The sequence below is a fragment of the Procambarus clarkii genome, chromosome 73 (genome assembly GCF_040958095.1).
Source record: "Procambarus clarkii isolate CNS0578487 chromosome 73, FALCON_Pclarkii_2.0, whole genome shotgun sequence".
Lineage (NCBI taxonomy): Eukaryota > Metazoa > Arthropoda > Malacostraca > Decapoda > Cambaridae > Procambarus > Procambarus clarkii.
Window position 1 is genome coordinate 20,176,190 of NC_091222.1, and position 19,095 is coordinate 20,195,284.

The window sequence follows — 19,095 nt, forward strand, 5'->3', positions numbered from 1 at the left end:
TAGGCAAGAAGGGAGTGGGTGTAGGAGGGGGTCAGTGATTGGGTGTCGCAGGGGGCTTGGGGTGGATATGGGATTATATTCAGCTTTTGCTACAGTTCTGGCTGTTTATATACTATTCTCAGGTAGCCGTTGGTGGGACCTACACCGGGCTCTTTCCATCCCCCTCTGCTAGACATGGTTCTTGGTCCTACCTTTCCTCATTTAGGGAGATTGGTTAGGGATAGTTCTGTCCACCTCCGTTCCCTCCCTAGTGGAGATTAGTCCTGGGCCCTCACTTGCATCTCTGGTTAAAAGTTAAATAACCAGTCACATTTCTTTAATAACTCACACAAGTGCTGTAAAACTTGCCAGCACATCACCGAGAACATATTCGCCTCGCAGCAACTACAAAACCGGCTGATATCTTACTCTCAGACCATAAATAGATCCGGATTTCCCGGATGCGGTTGTTACCTGTGATGGGAGCTGGAGACGGTTGGCAGCGAGGCTTCCGCAGCGTCGTGCACTACAAGTATTTCAAGGTCATTAGCCTTTTAATATTACATTTAAATGTTTGTCTCCTCTTCCCCCATCCCTACGGCCACGTTGTCACCTGTGAACATCCCTACGGTCACGTTGTCACCTGTGAACATCCCTACGGTCACGTTGTCACCTGTGGACATCCCTACGGCCACGTTGTTACCTGTGGACATCTCTACGGTCACGTTGTCACCTGTGGACATCCATACGGCCACGTTGACAACTGTGGACATCCCTACGGCCACGTTGTTACCTGTGGACATCCCTACGGTCACGTTGTCACCTGTGGACATCCATACGGCCACGTTGACAGCTGTGGACATCCCTACGGCCACGGTGTCACCTGTGGACATCCCTACGGTCACGTTGTCACCTGTGGACATCCTTACGGTCACGTTGTCACCTGTGGACATCCTTACGGCCACGTTGACACCTGTGGCCTCCCCCACCCTCCATGGCCACGGTCTCACCACGTGATCAGGGGATACGAATATCAAGACAATAATTCGCCTTACCATTACACGAGTGAAAGTACACGTCTAAGAACAGGTTAATGTTGCTACTGATGTACTCAACATGTTCCTAGTATGCTCATTACTTGAAACTCTTGTACTCTGTGCATGTCGGATAAGAATGATAATCACAATATATGCCAAAAAATATATTTAAAATGCAAATACATTTTGATTTGTTGATAATTCATAATATTTTTTTTATACAGTACATAACTTTTTTTTTATATGTACAATATTGGAATAGAGGTAATATAATGCCTTCAGTATGAGGTGAGGTTTATCACAGATATCCCTAACACTGTTATATGGGGGAAGGTTATCTTGAGGTTATCTTGAGATGATTTCGGGGCTTTAGTGTCCCCGCGGCCCGGTCCTCGACCAGGCCTCCACCCCCAGGAAGCAGCCCGTGACAGTTGACTAACTCCCAGGTACCTATTTACTGCTAGGTAACAGGGACATTCAGGGTGAAAGAAACTTTGCCCATTTGTTTCTGCCTCGTGCGAGCTCATATTCGCTGCGTGCTTTTGAGTTCAGTCACCGGGTATATATTTTAGTCAGCAATTTACGTCGTTAAAATGCGCGAATAATTTAGTGACACAAAATTGATATAAGAAAATACACATGTCCGTTAATCTTTGTATGTGGTGTATAATCATGGTGTTTGATGCCCGGACCTGCGCGAGGAGACCTGCGCAGGCCGTCTTTCCTGCTCCCTTTCCTAGCTGCGCGTCATCTTGCAGTCCTTATTCACCGGGCCACCTGCGCACTGGTGCATGGGGCCACCTGCGCACTGGTGCATGGGGCCACCTGCGCACTGCTGCACGGGGCCACCTGCGCACTGCAGCATGGGGCCACCTGCGCACTGCAGCATGGGGCCACCTGCGCACTACAGCATGGGGCCACCTGCGCACTGCAGCATGGGACCACCTGCGCACTACAGCATGGGACCACCTGCGCACTACAGCACGGGGCCACCTGCGCCCTACAGCATGGGGCCACCTGCGCACTACAGCATGGGCCACCTGCGCACTAAAGCACATGTCCATTAAAGGTGTAAATGAAGGTGGCTTCCCCAACTTCTTTTCTTAAGGCACCCTTAACGTTAATGGTGTTCGTTGCCGAAGCCATGGTAGTCGGTGAAGTGTGTGTGGCCCCCGGACGGGTAGTAGGTGGTGTAGTGGGTGTGGTCGCCGTGGTGGACGTGGGTGGTAAAGGGAGCACCGAAGGGACTGTAATGTCTGCGATATCCACCAAAACCAAACTGAGCCGCCGCCAGAGGGCTTGGCAGGGCTAGAGTCAACCCCGCCGCCACACACACGCACATCAACACCAGTATCTGCGGAAAGACATTGTCTTAATATGATATTTCGCCCGTGTTAATTTAAAACTACATGATTAATCATAATTTATGGATCGATGCTCACAAATACATTAAGGTGTGAGAGTGAAAGAGAGCGAGGAGAGGGGAGAGAGGGGATAGGTAAAGGTGCGGGGGGAGAGATAGGTGGACCAGCACATGGTATTGCTGCAACACTCGCTGTACACTGACTCATAAAGTCCGGTCACCGCTACACTAGCATGCCAAGGCGCGAGAGTAGGAATAAGACCTTGAAACCTTAGCAACATGTCTAACTTCATTTCCTGGGTGGAAGTGTGACTGTGAATATTATAACTAGATTATATTGTACCGCGGCTCATATCACAACCCGTTCTCACACCAGGCTGTTTAAAACAGCGGCCGTCCTCCCCAGATGCATTCTTCAATTTTAACATACTATGTATTAAATATTGGTTTGTTCTCATATGTAAATTAATATTCTTATTCATAAAAAAATTTTGGCGTAGGTTAGATTATGTGTTTAGGTTCTGTTGGTAATTATTTGTATTTATAGGTGTCGGAAAATCCGACACCATTTAATTTCATACAGACAGATAATAAGTGCTGCTGTATTACCAACAAGTTACCCATAGAAAACGTAACTTGTAGTGGAATTACCGTCTATAGAAAACGGGATATCATCACCACACACTATTATAATTCACCACCTATTATGGTGGGAATTGTTCTTAAATACATTAGTCTTTGGACTTTACCATCATAAAAACATCTTATATAAATTAACTTAATTATCAATATTAAAGTAGAGTAAATGTGACCCTTCTATCACGTTCTGAAATCTGGACAATGTAAGCCAGGCGTCAGAGTGGAGGAAGGAGGGCAGCCATTGGTGTGTCACCTCCGAGACGTGTGGAGCGAGTACGGCTCCTATCATTCTGGACAATGTCGGCCAGTAACGTCAATAGAATGGAGTGTTAAACAGCCATTGTTGTTATTGAGACCAGAGGCTCACACGGGAGCAAATTCGGCTCCTGTTAAATTTACTTGGACGTAGTGTTATGGAACCCAAAGGTGTACCATTGTCAACACGCTGTCTACAAATACAAGTTAAGTGTCTATCCGAAACCCGTTTATCATTCATTTATGGCCATTAATGTCAGGATATAGGGTTAGCCGGTTAGAACGCGAAATCGCCTCATACTAAAGGTAATTAAGCCAGGTCTTTAATGTTCCATGTACTGTATAGTGTTTTCTCTGATATAGCTTGTCATATATAGGATTCTGGCTTCACAGCTAGCGCACTTTTGACAGGTCAAGACGAGGATGCAAGATTATGTGCACCAGTTACTGGGTGATTGAAGCTACCTCAAAGAGGATAATTTGGTGTCTACACTCTAGTTATACCTGGTGGACTAACCTGCTGTACTATAAGAGAAGGAACCTCATCAATGTATGTAGCTATTACTGTAATTTGATTGGCTGCATATATATTAATTTAATAACCCCCCTAATGTGTAGAGGATCGATTTGTGAGATTATGAGATTATTGCAGAAATACAGTCCACTTATCATTATACAAATTGCTATCGAAGTATATAAATTAACGTAAATATAAATTCATATAAATTAAATAAATATAAATCTCACAGGTCGGTTCCCACATTATTTGGTCCTTCGAACCGGATTATTCGGTCCTATGAACCCACATTTGGTCATCTTAGTACCGGATGAACCAGTTATCCAGTGGATTCATTAAATATACTAGTGCAGTGTTATTTAAACAAAGCCAGCAGTCAAGACGGCAGCGTAGCCTCGAGGGAGCTCAGGAGCCTCCCTCAGCCCAGATCAGCCTTAGTCAGCGGTTTCATGCACACCCACAGATTTGGTGGCGTGTTATTTCGTGAAATGACAGCGCTAATATAGAATCCAGCCAAATTAGTGACTGTGTCTTCGCGAGATTGTTCACGGATTTCGTGGTGTTACATTTCGCGAGAGATTATCTACGAATTTTGTGGAGTTTATTTCGCGAGGTCACTAATAATATTTAATACTTCTAGATAATAATAGAAGTTTCATAGAGGCTAATTAAGAGGCTATTATCAATAATTGTGTATATTATTTCTCCAAAATAGAGAATTATTTAATATATATTGCACTAGTGATCACAGTATAATATTTACTAATTGCCAACCCACAACAGGGTAGGATATTACCATTGACTAGTTGAACTATTATTGTTCATCCTAGTCCCATTATTACTATAGTCAGTTGTACTATATTGAACAACCTAACACCATTAATGCATGGTCCAGACCCTATTTTGGGTGTAATTTTTAACAACTCGAGTTGAGTTGTATATATAATAAATTACTTATGATCATTACACCTTTGAGTGATTAATTAGTGTCTCTACCATCCTAGGGTGATATAGAAGAGCTAACCTAAAGGTACTTCCAGTGACACTGGTTTATCACTCAAATCATTAGTGTGGATGATTGTATATATATAATGTGTATTAATTTTAAGTGCTAACCTCTAGTAGAGGTAGGATTATTGCCTAGTGAGTGCAGAATTTACCCTAGGCTATCATTAGAGCTTGTTCAGTATTATGAGCAGCCCAAATATAAGTCCCACAAGGCTTCACCAACGAGCCAGTATGGATAATGCAGGGAGAATGAAAAGAACCCTTGCAGGTCTTAAAGGCCACTTAACAAGACAGATCAAGAAATGTGAAGATTTGTCACAACAATCTCAAGTTGATTATGCTGACCTGGAAAGCTATTATCAAGCAGCTGCAGGTAAATTTGAGCAAATCAAATGTCAAATAGCAACATATGTGGCTGAACTTGCCAACACTAATTTATCAGAAACAGAAATAGACGACATTATGGTTGATCTTGCGAATTATGAAGATCACACTCAGGCCACGTTACAGCCTTATGTCAAATTAATTGCCCAGAACAAGGCAACAGCAACAACAACAACAGTTGCATCTAATACGAGTCAAGCAGAAGCTCGACTCCCTCCAATTAATTTACCCACTTTCTCAGGAAAAGATGAGGAAGATTGGGATGAATTTTGGAACAAATTCGTTGACCTTGTAGACTCAAAACAATCTTTACCAAAGAGTAGTAAATTCTCTTATTTGCAAGGCCAATTATCAGGTGAGGCTAAAACAGTAGTATCCCATCTGAGATTAACTAATGACGGCTATGATCTGGCAGTAAAACTCCTCAAGGATAATTATGCTGATCCAGAAGTAAGAACATCACATTTAGTTCATGAGCTGTTGCATTTACCCCCACCGGAGGCTTCAGCTGATTCACTCCAAGTCTTCAAGCTGGAGGTAGAATCATTGATCAATGCCCTCAGCCTGACAGCAGATACAAACGGGGCTGAGTGGGTCTTGAAAATAATTGTCCAGGAAAAAATACCTAGGGACATATTGAGACAAATGAGTGCTCATTACAATAAAAGCATCTTAGCCATGAATGAAATATCTGAAGGTTTAAAGTCAATAGTTCATCAATTACGAACACATGACAAATTAAAACCACCAAGTAAACCCTCAGAAACCAATAATAGTAAACCACAGAGTACCAAAGGTACTCCAAATCAATCTAGACAATATAATTCAACACCAAAGTGGAACAGTAGCAGTGTCGGCGTATATGCAGTGGGACCCTCCAAGCCTATAGTTACTGTGTCACCCAAGAACGTGACACCAAAGGGTACTGGAAGCTATGGAACATGTTTGTTCTGCAATGAGAAACATTCAGTGTACCACTGCCCTAATTTTCCTGATAGTGACGCCCGTGTTGAGCGACTCAAAGATTTGCAACATTGCACGAGGTGCCTCAGGAAACATAACATCAAGGACTGTGATACCCAATTACACACCTGTAATAGGTGTAACAAAGGTCAGCACCATGCAGCATTGTGCAGAGACACCAAAACAACGTCTCCAAACCCCAAGGTGGAAGATAGCATTCCCACCACAGTACAGTACTGCAAGGTGCAACAAACAAAGAGTGTCCAATCGGCAAAGTCTAAAGGTAATACGACTTTGCCTACTGCCCAAATTACCATCCTGAATAAGAGGGCCAAGGTCCATACCCGTGGGTTGTTTGACCAAGGATCCCAGAGAACATATATCACTAAAAAGCTGGCAGATGAATTACAATTAAGGCCTGTAGCCCAGACGTCATTCAACATCTCAGGGTTTGTAACAGATGCAGGACCTCAAGTCTACCAGGTGGTACAACCATCAGTACGTTTAGGCAGGTACGTCTGTCGAGTACAAGCCATTGTGGTGGACAAGATACCAGTAGACCTACAAGTTCAAGGTCTGAGAGCAACAGCCAAATTCCTGAGAAATAGAGGAATAAAATTGGCAGATAATATTAAGTCTGATCACCTCACCGACTTCGGTCTCCTTGTTGGGACAGACTATTGCCATCGATTCATCGGTAGCCCTACTAAATATCAGGGTATAACCATGTTAAACTCTGCAGGAGGTAAATTACTCTCAGGCCCAGTATCAAGCCTGAGGAGACCTATGCCTGCAGATAAACAATACCAGTAGAAATCTAAATTTGTCAGCTGATTATATTTCTCCAGTAGCATTATACTAAGGAGATTACAGTTGACTATACCAACAGAGGTTGATGTTAGTATCATCATTTAAAGCTGAAGATGAGTTCATGAGGCCTCAGTGGCAAATCAGTGAACAGTAGCCTAAAACAGCTACAAGTCACTGCGACCAATGTCACTGAACCCACTGCAGTCTCAGAACCATACTTTACTTTAATGATGAGCTATTCAATCCTCTGAATCAATTAATTAAATTAAACCCTAATAAATCTGATGACTGATTTGATACATTTATTATTTAATCAAGATGTATTCCATGGGCCTCAGTGTTTATATATCAGTGACCAGTTACCTGAAGAAACTTCAAGTTATATCTAATGTCACTGATCTCACTGCAGTCCCTGAATCATACTTGACTGTAGTACTTGATCACATCCAGTCTTCTGGGTTAAATAATATGTAATTAGGCTTGAATATTAGCCTTTCAAGAGTTGACAGGGAAATGAAATCGCATTAGACTTCTAACCCCTGCAACTCTAGTACGGGACATCCGTCCTGTACGAACAGACACACAAATGTGTGATTACTAACTACTAACATCAAATTAATCTAATAATTCGAAGGAGGAGTATCGGTGTTCGTCTGTTCTAATTAGGACTTCGACCCGTGAGCAGCCCCCTGGGGAATTATGTCGGAAAATCCGACACCATTTAATTTCATACAGACAGATAATAAGTGCTGCTGTATTACCAACAAGTTACCCATAGAAAACGTAACTTGTAGTGGAATTACCGTCTATAGAAAACGGGATATCATCACCACACACTATTATAATTCACCACCTATTATGGTGGGAATTGTTCTTAAATACATTAGTCTTTGGACTTTACCATCATAAAAACATCTTATATAAATTAACTTAATTATCAATATTAAAGTAGAGTAAATGTGACCCTTCTATCACGTTCTGAAATCTGGACAATGTAAGCCAGGCGTCAGAGTGGAGGAAGGAGGGCAGCCATTGGTGTGTCACCTCCGAGACGTGTGGAGCGAGTACGGCTCCTATCATTCTGGACAATGTCGGCCAGTAACGTCAATAGAATGGAGTGTTAAACAGCCATTGTTGTTATTGAGACCAGAGGCTCACACGGGAGCAAATTCGGCTCCTGTTAAATTTACTTGGACGTAGTGTTATGGAACCCAAAGGTGTACCATTGTCAACACGCTGTCTACAAATACAAGTTAAGTGTCTATCCGAAACCCGTTTATCATTCATTTATGGCCATTAATGTCAGGATATAGGGTTAGCCGGTTAGAACGCGAAATCGCCTCATACTAAAGGTAATTAAGCCAGGTCTTTAATGTTCCATGTACTGTATAGTGTTTTCTCTGATATAGCTTGTCATATATAGGATTCTGGCTTCACAGCTAGCGCACTTTTGACAGGTCAAGACGAGGATGCAAGATTATGTGCACCAGTTACTGGGTGATTGAAGCTACCTCAAAGAGGATAATTTGGTGTCTACACTCTAGTTATACCTGGTGGACTAACCTGCTGTACTATAAGAGAAGGAACCTCATCAATGTATGTAGCTATTACTGTAATTTGATTGGCTGCATATATATTAATTTAATAACCCCCCTAATGTGTAGAGGATCGATTTGTGAGATTATGAGATTATTGCAGAAATACAGTCCACTTATCATTATACAAATTGCTATCGAAGTATATAAATTAACGTAAATATAAATTCATATAAATTAAATAAATATAAATCTCACAGGTCGGTTCCCACAATAGGTTCGTGGGTGAAGCATTTCAACCCGTCCTCGACTCAAGTCCATTACATTCAGCGGTCGACCCCACAGACGCATTCATAAATTTTAACATGCTGTTCATTTAAAACGGGAATTTTCTCAAGTATAAATTAATATTATAATATATTGGCATATTGTGTATATATAGGCATAGGATAGGTTAGGTTAGGTGATTAGGTTCTGTTGGCGATTATTTGTATTTATAGTACGTGGGTGAAGCATTTATAGCGTTGTGATTCGAACAAAATTCGTCAGTGAAGCACTTGTTCCGGATATGTTCGAACGTCAGCAGTTGTGAGTCGTGTGTAAACCGTTTTTCATTCATAAACAGGGGGTTTGGCGGGTGCATGGAATCACTTTTGGATCTTTGTTTGGAGGACGGGCTGAGCATTTATAGAACTGTGGTTCGAACAGAGGACGTGAGCGAAGCACTTGTTCCGCAAGTGTTCGGACGTCATCAGTTGTGAGTCGTGTGTAAACAGCTTTTCGTTCATAAACAGGGGGGGGGGGGTTGGCGGCTTGATTAAAGAGCTTGGATCTTTGTTTGTATGGGAGAACGGGTTGCATACCGTAAACGGTAGGCCGAAGCATGACTTATGAACACAGAAAGGACATTGAACCGATCCCAGTTAACATATAGAATTCTGTAGTTCTTCCAGTTCTGAGGCAAGAATGTTTATTAAGCAATGAAAGCCGCGTCTGGTGTCGAATTTTTAATTCTTCTAAAAACGTGTTAGTCTGTGTATACAAGTTATCCTGAAGTTGATTTTTTAACTTGACTATATAGGGCAACAAGCATTTTAAAACATACATTTACATTAATATTAGTTATATAAGATTAATTTAATCAAAATGACATTCAGTAATCACGATTTCCTAAGATGTATTGACACTACAGTAGGAAGGAAGACACGTCAACAACACTTACAATCTTCATGCTGGTTGTTAAGACGCCAGCCGCTGCCCAGGACTGTTGTGCGCTTGTGAGGTGCGCAGGTGAGTCCCGGATATATATACCCGAGGGTGTGAGGAGTGGCCTTGAGAAGGTAGGCAGGGGAGGTGCTAGCAGCCGTCGCTCGCCAAAAATGGCCACAAAATGGGTAACGTTCGCCACTCAACATTTGAGTGCACGTAAACATTCCGTTGTTGACGTGCACTCAAAGTTTAAAAATATAGACCGTACAGCGAATGGCTTACGGGCTCGCCATAGCCCGTGCTACATGGACATTCCGTTGTCAGTAGCTAAATCTAAAACAACGACAACAACATTGTATTGTGACTCGCAGATAACGGCCAGTAATTTAACATAAGTATTGTCAAGATAGATTATACTGGGTGTCTTTTGTTGTTATTATACTGGGTGTCTTTTGTTGTTATTATACTGGGTGTCTTTTGTTGTTATAATACTGGGTGTCTTTTGTTGTTATTATACTGGGTGTCTTTTGTTGTTATTATACTGGGTGTCTTTTGTTGTTATTATACTGGGTGTCTTTTGTTGTTATTATACTGGGTGTCTTTTGTTGTTATTATACTGGGTGTCTTTTGTTGTTATTGGATATTATAAATTTGTGAGTTGCTTCATGTTAGTCCCTCTCCCTGCAGTGTTGCCGGCGTCCCTGCAGTGTTGCCGGCGTCCGTGCACAGTGTTGCCGGCGTCCCTGCACATTGTTGCCGGCGTCCCTGCAGTGTTGCCGGCGTCCGTGCACAGTGTTGCCGGCGTCCCTGCACATTGTTGCCGGCGTCCCTGCAGTGTTGCCGGCGTCCGTGCACAGTGTTGCCGGCGTCCCTGCACATTGTTGCCGGCGTCCCTACGCAGTGTTGCCGGCGTCCCTCTCCCTGCAGTGTTGCCGGCGTCCCTCTCCCTGCAGTGTTGCCGGCGTCCCTCTCCCTGCAGTGTTGCCGGCGTCCCTCTCCCTGCAGTGTTGCCGGCGTCCCTCTCCCTGCAGTGTTGCCGGCGTCCCTCTCCCTGCAGTGTTGCCGGCGTCCCTCTCCCTGCAGTGTTGCCGGCGTCCCTCTCCCTGCAGTGTTGCCGGCGTCCCTCTCCCTGCAGTGTTACCGGCGTCCCTGCAGTGTTGCCGGCGTCCCTCTCCCTGCAGTGTTGCCGGCGTCCCTGCACAGTGTTGCCGGCGTCCCTGCACAGTGTTGCCAGCGTCCCTACGCAGTGTTGCCGGCGTCCCTACGCAGTGTTGCCAGCGTACCTACGCAGTGTTGCCGGCGTCCCTGCACAGTGTTGCCAGCGTCCCTACGCAGTGTTGCCAGCGTCCCTACGCAGTGTTGCCAGCGTACCTACGCAGTGTTGCCAGCGTACCTACGCAGTGTTGCCGGCGTCCCTGCACAGTGTTGCCAGCGTCCCTACGCAGTGTTGCCAGCGTCCCTACGCAGTGTTGCCAGCGTACCTACGCAGTGTTGCCAGCGTACCTACGCAGTGTTGCCAGCGTACCTACGCAGTGTTGCCGGCGTCCATGCACAGTGTTGCCGGCGTCCGTGCACAGTGTTGCTGGCGTCCCTGCACAGGGTTGCCGACATCCATGCACAGTGTTTCCGGCATAAATGCACAGTGGTGCCGGCGCGTCCCTGCGTAGTGTTGCCGGCGTCCGTGCACAGTGTGGCCGGCGTCCATGCACAGTGTGGCCGGCGTCCATGCACAGTGTGGCCGGCGTCCATGCACAGTGTTGCTGGCGTCCATGCACAGTGTGGCCGGCGTCCATGCACAGTGTGGCCGGCGTCCATGCACAGTGTTGCTGGCGTCCATGCACAGTGTGGCCGGCGTCCATGCACAGTGTGGCTGGCGTCCATGCACAGTGTTGCTGGCGTCCATGCACAGTGTTGCTGGCGTCCATGCACAGTGTTGCTGGCGTCCATGCACAGTGTTGCCGGCGTCCATGCACAGTGTTGCTGGCGTCCATGCACAGTGTTGCTGGCGTCCCTGCACAGTGTTGCTGGCGTCCCTGCGCAGTGTGGCCGACATCCATGCACAGTGTTGCTGGCGTCCATGCACAGTGTTGCTGGCGTCCATGCACAGTGTTGCTGGCGTCCATGCACAGTGTTGCTGGCGTCCATGCAGTGTTGCTGGCGTCCATGCACAGTGTTGCTGGCGTGTCTGCGCAGTGTGGCCGACATCCATTCACAGTGTTGCCGGCGTCCATGCACAGTGTTGCTGGCGTCCCTGCGCAGTGTGGCCGATATCCATGCACAGTGTTGCTGGCGTCCATGCACAGTGTTGCTGGCGTCCCTGCGCAGTGTTGCCGGCGTCCATGCACAGTGTTGCCGGCGTCCTTGAACAGTGTTGCCGGCGTTCCTGTGTAGTGTTGCCGGCGTCCGTGCACAGTGTTGCCGGCGTCCGTGCACAGTGTTGCCGGCGTCCGTGCACAGTGTTGCCGGCGTCCGTGCACAGTGTCCGGTTGGTTTCCCTCCTCCAGCAGCCACGACGCGGTCGGAAATCCCTTGGACATTCCATAGCGGAAAAGATGAATACAAAAACGTAACCGAGTTCTCAAGGAGGTGTTCTACAACCTTTGTCTCGGCCATGTACAGATACGTATTTATCCACAATGTGTCCAGGGTGCCGGGGTAACCCTTAAATGCGTCAAGCTTGAATGCTAACATGCATCTGATGCTTGTTAGTTTGGGGACCATTTAAGGTTGACGCACAAATGATACTCATGCGGCCCCAGCATGATTAAGTGATTTGATGAAATAGCTGTGCCCAAAGTGGTCAACGACAGCTGTCGGGTATTGGGTTAAGGGTCAGACGACTTCCAATTCTTTTGTGCAGTCAGTGTGGCCTAGTGGTATCAGTATTGGACACGCCAAATGGCATTGAGCCCTGACTGTCCAGACTCGAATCCTTCAAGGAGTAGAGTTTTCTGAGAAAATATATATATATTGTGACGATAATCTCTTTCAAGAGAGATTGAGCCGACTCTTCTCTACATCAAGTTACGTATATTATACAACAATAAGATGCTACCTTCAAGATGCGTCTTCCAGTAGCACAAAACGTTTTGACCAGGAGGCAAAACGTACCCAAGACTCACCCCCTACTCCACACTCCCTCCACGCCGGCTCGTCATCAACCAGCCAACTACCCTTCCCAGCCTGCCTGCTCCTGATTGGTGACTCGCCGACTGCACACCTGCACTTCTGCACCTCAGAGCCCTCTACCTGAGTCGATGTCTGGGCTTAAACCAGTCATTGAAGTCAGAATGTCCTTGTGCTCTCAAGCAGTGAACAACTGATATACACTGTGTATCAGGTGGATGTTTCTCAGCTAGCGCCATATTCTCAGCACTTGATTATTTTTCACTGTGTATTTATATTATTGTAGAGTAACTTCATCCCTAATCTTCATTTATGTTATGTGTTTTTGACTTGTTTATTTGCACTGTACATTGCCAAGGGATTGTCTTTGTTTATAATTTGTTTTCTATATTAATTAAAGTTTCATTGTTCATACTATGTGTTTTGCATGTCTTCCCTTACTTTACCACAGATAAACAGGCAAGCAGTTTTTCTTTTTTTTTTGTAAGTGTGACTAGGCATTGACACCTGCAATTGGAGGACTGCCGAACATCTACACTCCTACACTTTCCCGTCACAATATATATATATATATATATATATATATATATATATATATATATATATATATATATATATATATATATATATATATATATATATATATATATATATATATATGTCGTACCTAGTAGCCAGAACGCACTTCTCAGCCTACTATGCAAGGCCCAATTTGCTAAATAAGCCAAGTTTTCATGAATCAATTGTTTTTCGACTACCTAACCTGACCTAACTTTTTCGGATACCTAACCTAACCTATAAAGATAGGTTAGGTTAGGTAGGGTTGGTTAGGTTCGGTCATATATCTACGTTAATTTTAACTCCAATAAAAAAAAATTGGCCTCATACATAATTAAATGGGTAGCTTTATCATTTCATAAGAAAAAAATTAGAGAAGATATATTAATTCAGGAAAACTTGGCTTATTAGGCAAATCGGGCCTTGCATTGTAGGCTAAGAAGGGCATTCTGGCTACTAGGTACGACATATATATATATATATATATATATATATATATATATATATATATATATATATATATATATATATATATATATAATATATATATATATTTGGGATGGAAAAAAGAAGTGTAGGTGTTCGGCAGTCCTATCAATGGCTGGTGTCAATGCCTATCACATTTAAAAGAAAAAGATGACTGCGTAGCTGTTGTGTCCTGTGGCAAAGTAAGGCAAAACAAATAGTATGAACAATGAAACTTTAATTAAATTTAAAACAAATTTTGAATAAGACAAATCCTTGGCTATGTACAGTGCAAATTAACAAGATTATAAATTCAAAAGATAACATAAAATAATATAGTAGTGACGTTACTCTAAAATGGATAAAAGACAAAAATGAAATTAACAGGTGCTGAGAATAAAGCGCTGGCTGAGAACATCCACTAATAGACAAAGCGTACATCAGAGGGTTGTTTCAGCTTGAGAGCACAGGATATTCTAACTCCAATGGCTGGCGCAGGCCCAGACATGGGATAGGTAGATGGCACTGAGGTGCAGAGGTGCAGTGGAGCAGACGTTGAATCACCAATCAGAAGCGGGCAGGCTGGAAATGGTAGTTTTGTGATCGGCGACGATGGAGGGGGGAGGTGGAGAGCGAGTGTCTGATACGTTTGCGCCTGGCAAAACGTATTTGACTCAATATGTACTACACTTGCTTGTAGTATCTAGATGTTGTAGATGTACTGAAGTAACATGACGATAGGAAAGAGCAGGCCAAATCTCTCTTGAAGGAGATTATCGTAACAATATATATATATATATATATATATATATAATATATATATATATATATATATATATATATATATATATATATATATATATATATATATATATATATGCGGAAAATCCACAGAGAAATGGGAAAGAGAGATCAACGTTTCGGCCGATCTGGGCCTTTGTCAACACCTGACTGAAAGAAACTACAGAGAGAGAGTGGAGGCAGACACTAGACCTGACCACCATCTCCTTGGGGAAGAATTAACCAGAAAAAGGTATAGATTAGCTTAGAGTAGTCAGAGGGATTTAAGCGGTAAGAATAAAAGCTTATAGAAACAACGTCATTGAACCTACATAAAATATTAAAATAATATTTTTATGATACAATATAACTATCATAGTTTTTTCTTAAACTGTTGTGCAATATTGTAACTTAAAACTGGGTCAAGTTTGTACATACCAGTACTAACATTGAGAAGATTTGGATATTGACTAATTAGGGCAGACTCAATTAAATTCCGTTCCACAAAGCCATTGCAATTGGCAATGCTTTTCCCCCCATCCCAATTAATAGTGTGATCACACAAACTTGTGTGTAGATACAAAGCATTAGACGTTTGGGCAGTTCTTACACTATAAGCATGTTGGGACATACGTAATTGTAAGGATTCTTCTGTTTTTCCAAAGTACACAGACTCACAATCATTGCAGGGAATCGAATACACACAACCTGCAGTACCAGGGGACTTTTTTTTATTAAATTAGACTTGATCGTATTATTACTGAACACCAAATTGATATTAAGGTTCTTAAAAACTGGGGAAAGTTTCTCCAACCCCATCGCATAAGGTACCACCAATGAGTTTCTAATTTCTGGTTTCACTTTGGAGACATTATTATAAAACGAACGTTTAGCTTTCCCAAACGAACAATCCAAAAATATCTTAGGGTACTGTAAACTCTCCCCAATTTCATTGTTTGGGAAACGATTGTTCGTTTGGGAAAGCTAAACGATGGGGGAAATAGCCTTGGGTACCATCAGCTTTTGTCCGGTCGTGATGGTCGAGTGGGTAAAGTGCCCTGTACACCAGCTGCATAGTGCTCCTGGCAGTATGGGTTTGAGTCACTTCTGGGGTGTGAGTTTTCAGTTGCATATATGCCTGGGGACCATTCAGGATTGTTCGCGCATATATATATATATGTCGTACCTAGTAGCCAGAACGCACTTCTCAGCCTACTATGCAAGGCCCGATTTGCCTAATAAGCCAAGTTTTCATGAATTAATTGTTTTTCGAGTACCTAACCTACCTAACCTAACCTAACTTTTTCGGCTACCTAACCTAACCTAACCTATAAAGATAGGTTAGGTTAGGTAGGGTTGGTTAGGTTCGGTCATATATCTACGTTAATTTTAACTCCAATAAAAAAAATTGACCTCATACATAATGAAATGGGTAGCTTTATCATTTCATAAGAAAAAAATTTGAGAAAATATATTAATTCAGGAAAACTTGGCTTATTAGGCAAATCGGGCCTTGCATAGTAGACCGAGTACGACGTTCTGGCTACTAGGTACAACATATATATATTATGTATAAATATATATATAATTTTTTTTCAAATAATTTACTGTTTACATTTGAGATTTATTTATGCCTTTCTTATATTGACGATTTCTGTATATCTATACATGACAATATATTTTGATTAATTTCGACAGAGCAACTGTATTTTTGTTCTTGGCGGTCAATTTAAATTGGTCTGATGTCAATTTACTCATCCATTAAAAACAATTATTTATTACAAAAATGATTTCCTAGCAATAAAAAAGTCTTAAAAAATAAGCTATTGAGGTTTTTGGCTGCGCTGGTTTTAGGCAGAATTTAAAGATTTTTGGTATGATATAATTGTTTTTTCCAGCCTGTGACGTATATTTTCGAAAAAAAAAATTCATAGATGGAGTCACGTTTAACTAGCAACTAGGTTCACGCAATTAACGGGGAAGCTGTTAAATGTTTCTCAGTGGATTACACCCACATGTAAGACCACACTCATTTTCCTAGTATTATTTTGTTTAATCAGGATCTGTGAACCGCTGAGGACCGGTTGACGTATAACTACTTGTCGTGGGAACGTCAGCGGCACCTGAAGAATTTTGAACGTCAGTCATCTTTTTAGTCATGGTTAGTACGTAGCCTCATCACCTTCCCACGCCTCAGGGGGCTCCAGTCACCCGCGTGTAGAGTCCCAGGGACCTTGCCCACAGTCACAGAGACGGTGTCCACAGTCATAGTGACGGTGTCCACAGTCAGAGAGACGGTGTCCACAGTCATAGTGACGGTGTCCACAGTCATAGTGACGGTGTCCACAGTCACGGAGACGGAGTCCACAGTCACGGAGACGGTTTCCACAGTCACGGAGATGATGTCCGCAGTCATAGTGACGGTGTCCACAGTCATAGTGACGGTGTCCACAATCATAGTGACGGTGTCCACAATCATAGTGACGGTGTCCCCAGTCACAGAGACGGTGTCCACAGTCACGGAGATGATGTCCACAGTCATAGTGACGGTGTCCACAGTCATAGTGACGGTGTCCACAATCATAGTGACGGTGTCCACAGTCACAGAGACGGTGTCCACAGTCACGGAGACGGTGTCCACAGACACAGAGACGGTGTCCACAGTCACGGAGACGGTGTCCACAGTCATAGTGACGGTGTCCACAGTCACGGAGGTGTCCACAGTCATAGTGACGGTGTCCACAGTCATAGTGACGGTGTCCACAGTCACGGAGACGGTGTCCACAGTCACGGAGACGGTGTCCACAGTCACGGAGATGGTGTCCACAGTGACGGTGTCCACAATCATAGTGACGGTGTCCACAGTCACGGAGACGGTGTTCACAGTCACGGAGACGGTGTCCACAGTCACGGAGACGGTGTCCACAGTCACGGAGACGGTGTCCACAGTCACGGAGACGGTGTCCACAAACACGGAGACGATGTCCACAGTCATAGTGACGGTGTCCACAGTCACGGAGACGGTGTCCACAGTCACGGAGACGGTGTCCACAGTCACGGAGATGGTGTCCACAGTCATAGTGACGGTGTCCACAGTCAAGGAGACGGTGTCCGCAGTCACGGAGACGGTGTTCACAATCATAGTGACGGTGTCCACAGTCACAGTGACAGTGTCCACAGTCACGAAGACGGTATCCACAGTCATATTAACGGTGTCCACAGACACAGAGAAGGTGTCCACAGTCACGGAGACGGTGTCCACAGACACAGAGAAGGTGTCCACAGTCACAGAGACGGTGTCCACAGTCACAGTGATGGTGTCTACAGTCATATTGACGGTGTCCACAGTCACGGAGACGGTGTCCACAGTGACAGTGTCTACAGTCACAGTGACGATGTCAACAGACAAGGAGACGGTGTCCACAGTCATTGTGACAGTGTCCACAGTCACAGTACCGGTGTCCACAGTCATAGTGAGTGTCCACAGTCATAGTGACGGTGTCCACAGCCACGGAGACGGTGTCCACAGTCACGGAGACGGTGTCCACAATCATAGTGACAGTATCCACAGTCACAGTGACGGTGTCCACAGTCTCGGAGACGGTGTCCACAGTCTCGGAGACGGTGTCCACAGTCCCGGGTACGGTGTCCACAGTCACGGAGACGGTATCCACAGTCACCTAGACGGTATCCACGGAGACGGGACCACAGTCATAGTGACGGTGTCCACAGTCACAGTGACGGTGTCCACAGTCTCGGAGATGGTGTCCACAGTCACGGAGACGGTGTCTACAGTCACGGAGACGGTATCCACAGTCACAGAGACGGTGTCCTCCGTCACGGAGGCGGTGTCCACAGTCATAGTGACGTTGTCCACAGTCACAGTGACGGTGTCCACAGTCACTGTGACGGTGTCCACAGTCACTGTGACGGTGTCCACAGTCACTGTGACGGTGTCCACAGTCACTGTGACGGTATTCACAGTCAATGTGACTGTGTCCACAGTCATAGTCACGATGTCCATTCACTGTGACGGTGTCCACAGTCACTGTGAAGGTGTCCACAGTCACTGTGACGGTGTCCAAAGGCACTGTGACGATGTCCACAGTCACTGTGACGGTGTCCAAAGGCATTGTGAAGGTGTCCACAGTCACTGTGACGGTGTCCACAGTCACGGAGATGGTGTCCGCAGTCACAGTGACGGTGTCCACAGTCACAGAGACGGTGTCCACAGTCACTGTGACGGTGTCCACAGTCACTGTGACGGTGTCCACAGTCACTGTGACGGTGTCCACAGTCACTGTGACGGTGTCCACAGTCACTGTGACGGTGTCCACAGTCACTGTGACGGTGTCCACAGTCACTGTGACGGTGTCCACAGTCACTGTGACGGTGTCCACAGTCACTGTGACGGTGTCCACAGTCACTGTGAGGTGTTCACAGTTAATTAGACGGTGTCCACAGTCA

The 19,095-nt window shown here is 44.5% G+C and overlaps 2 protein-coding genes and 1 long non-coding RNA gene across 3 annotated transcripts; all 3 read right to left on the reverse strand.

Moving 5' to 3' along the window:
* Positions 1 to 1,165: 1,165 nt before the first annotated feature.
* On the reverse strand, positions 1,166 to 10,219 carry LOC123774190 (uncharacterized). The gene is made up of 2 exons (XR_011224497.1): positions 9,713 to 10,219; positions 1,166 to 2,370 (listed from the first exon to the last, which is right to left on the reverse strand). It is a non-coding gene; the product is annotated as an uncharacterized lncRNA (long non-coding RNA).
* A 6,406-nt stretch (positions 10,220 to 16,625) lies between these two features.
* On the reverse strand, positions 16,626 to 18,100 carry LOC138356625 (uncharacterized). The gene is made up of 2 exons (XM_069312814.1): positions 17,540 to 18,100; positions 16,626 to 16,751 (listed from the first exon to the last, which is right to left on the reverse strand). The coding sequence occupies exons 1-2, from the start codon at positions 18,098 to 18,100 to the stop codon at positions 16,626 to 16,628; spliced, it is 687 nt and encodes a 228-aa protein (XP_069168915.1).
* A 204-nt stretch (positions 18,101 to 18,304) lies between these two features.
* On the reverse strand, positions 18,305 to 18,637 carry LOC138356626 (uncharacterized). The gene has a single exon (XM_069312815.1). The coding sequence runs from the start codon at positions 18,635 to 18,637 to the stop codon at positions 18,305 to 18,307; it is 333 nt and encodes a 110-aa protein (XP_069168916.1).
* Between the last annotated feature and the right edge of the window lie 458 nt (positions 18,638 to 19,095).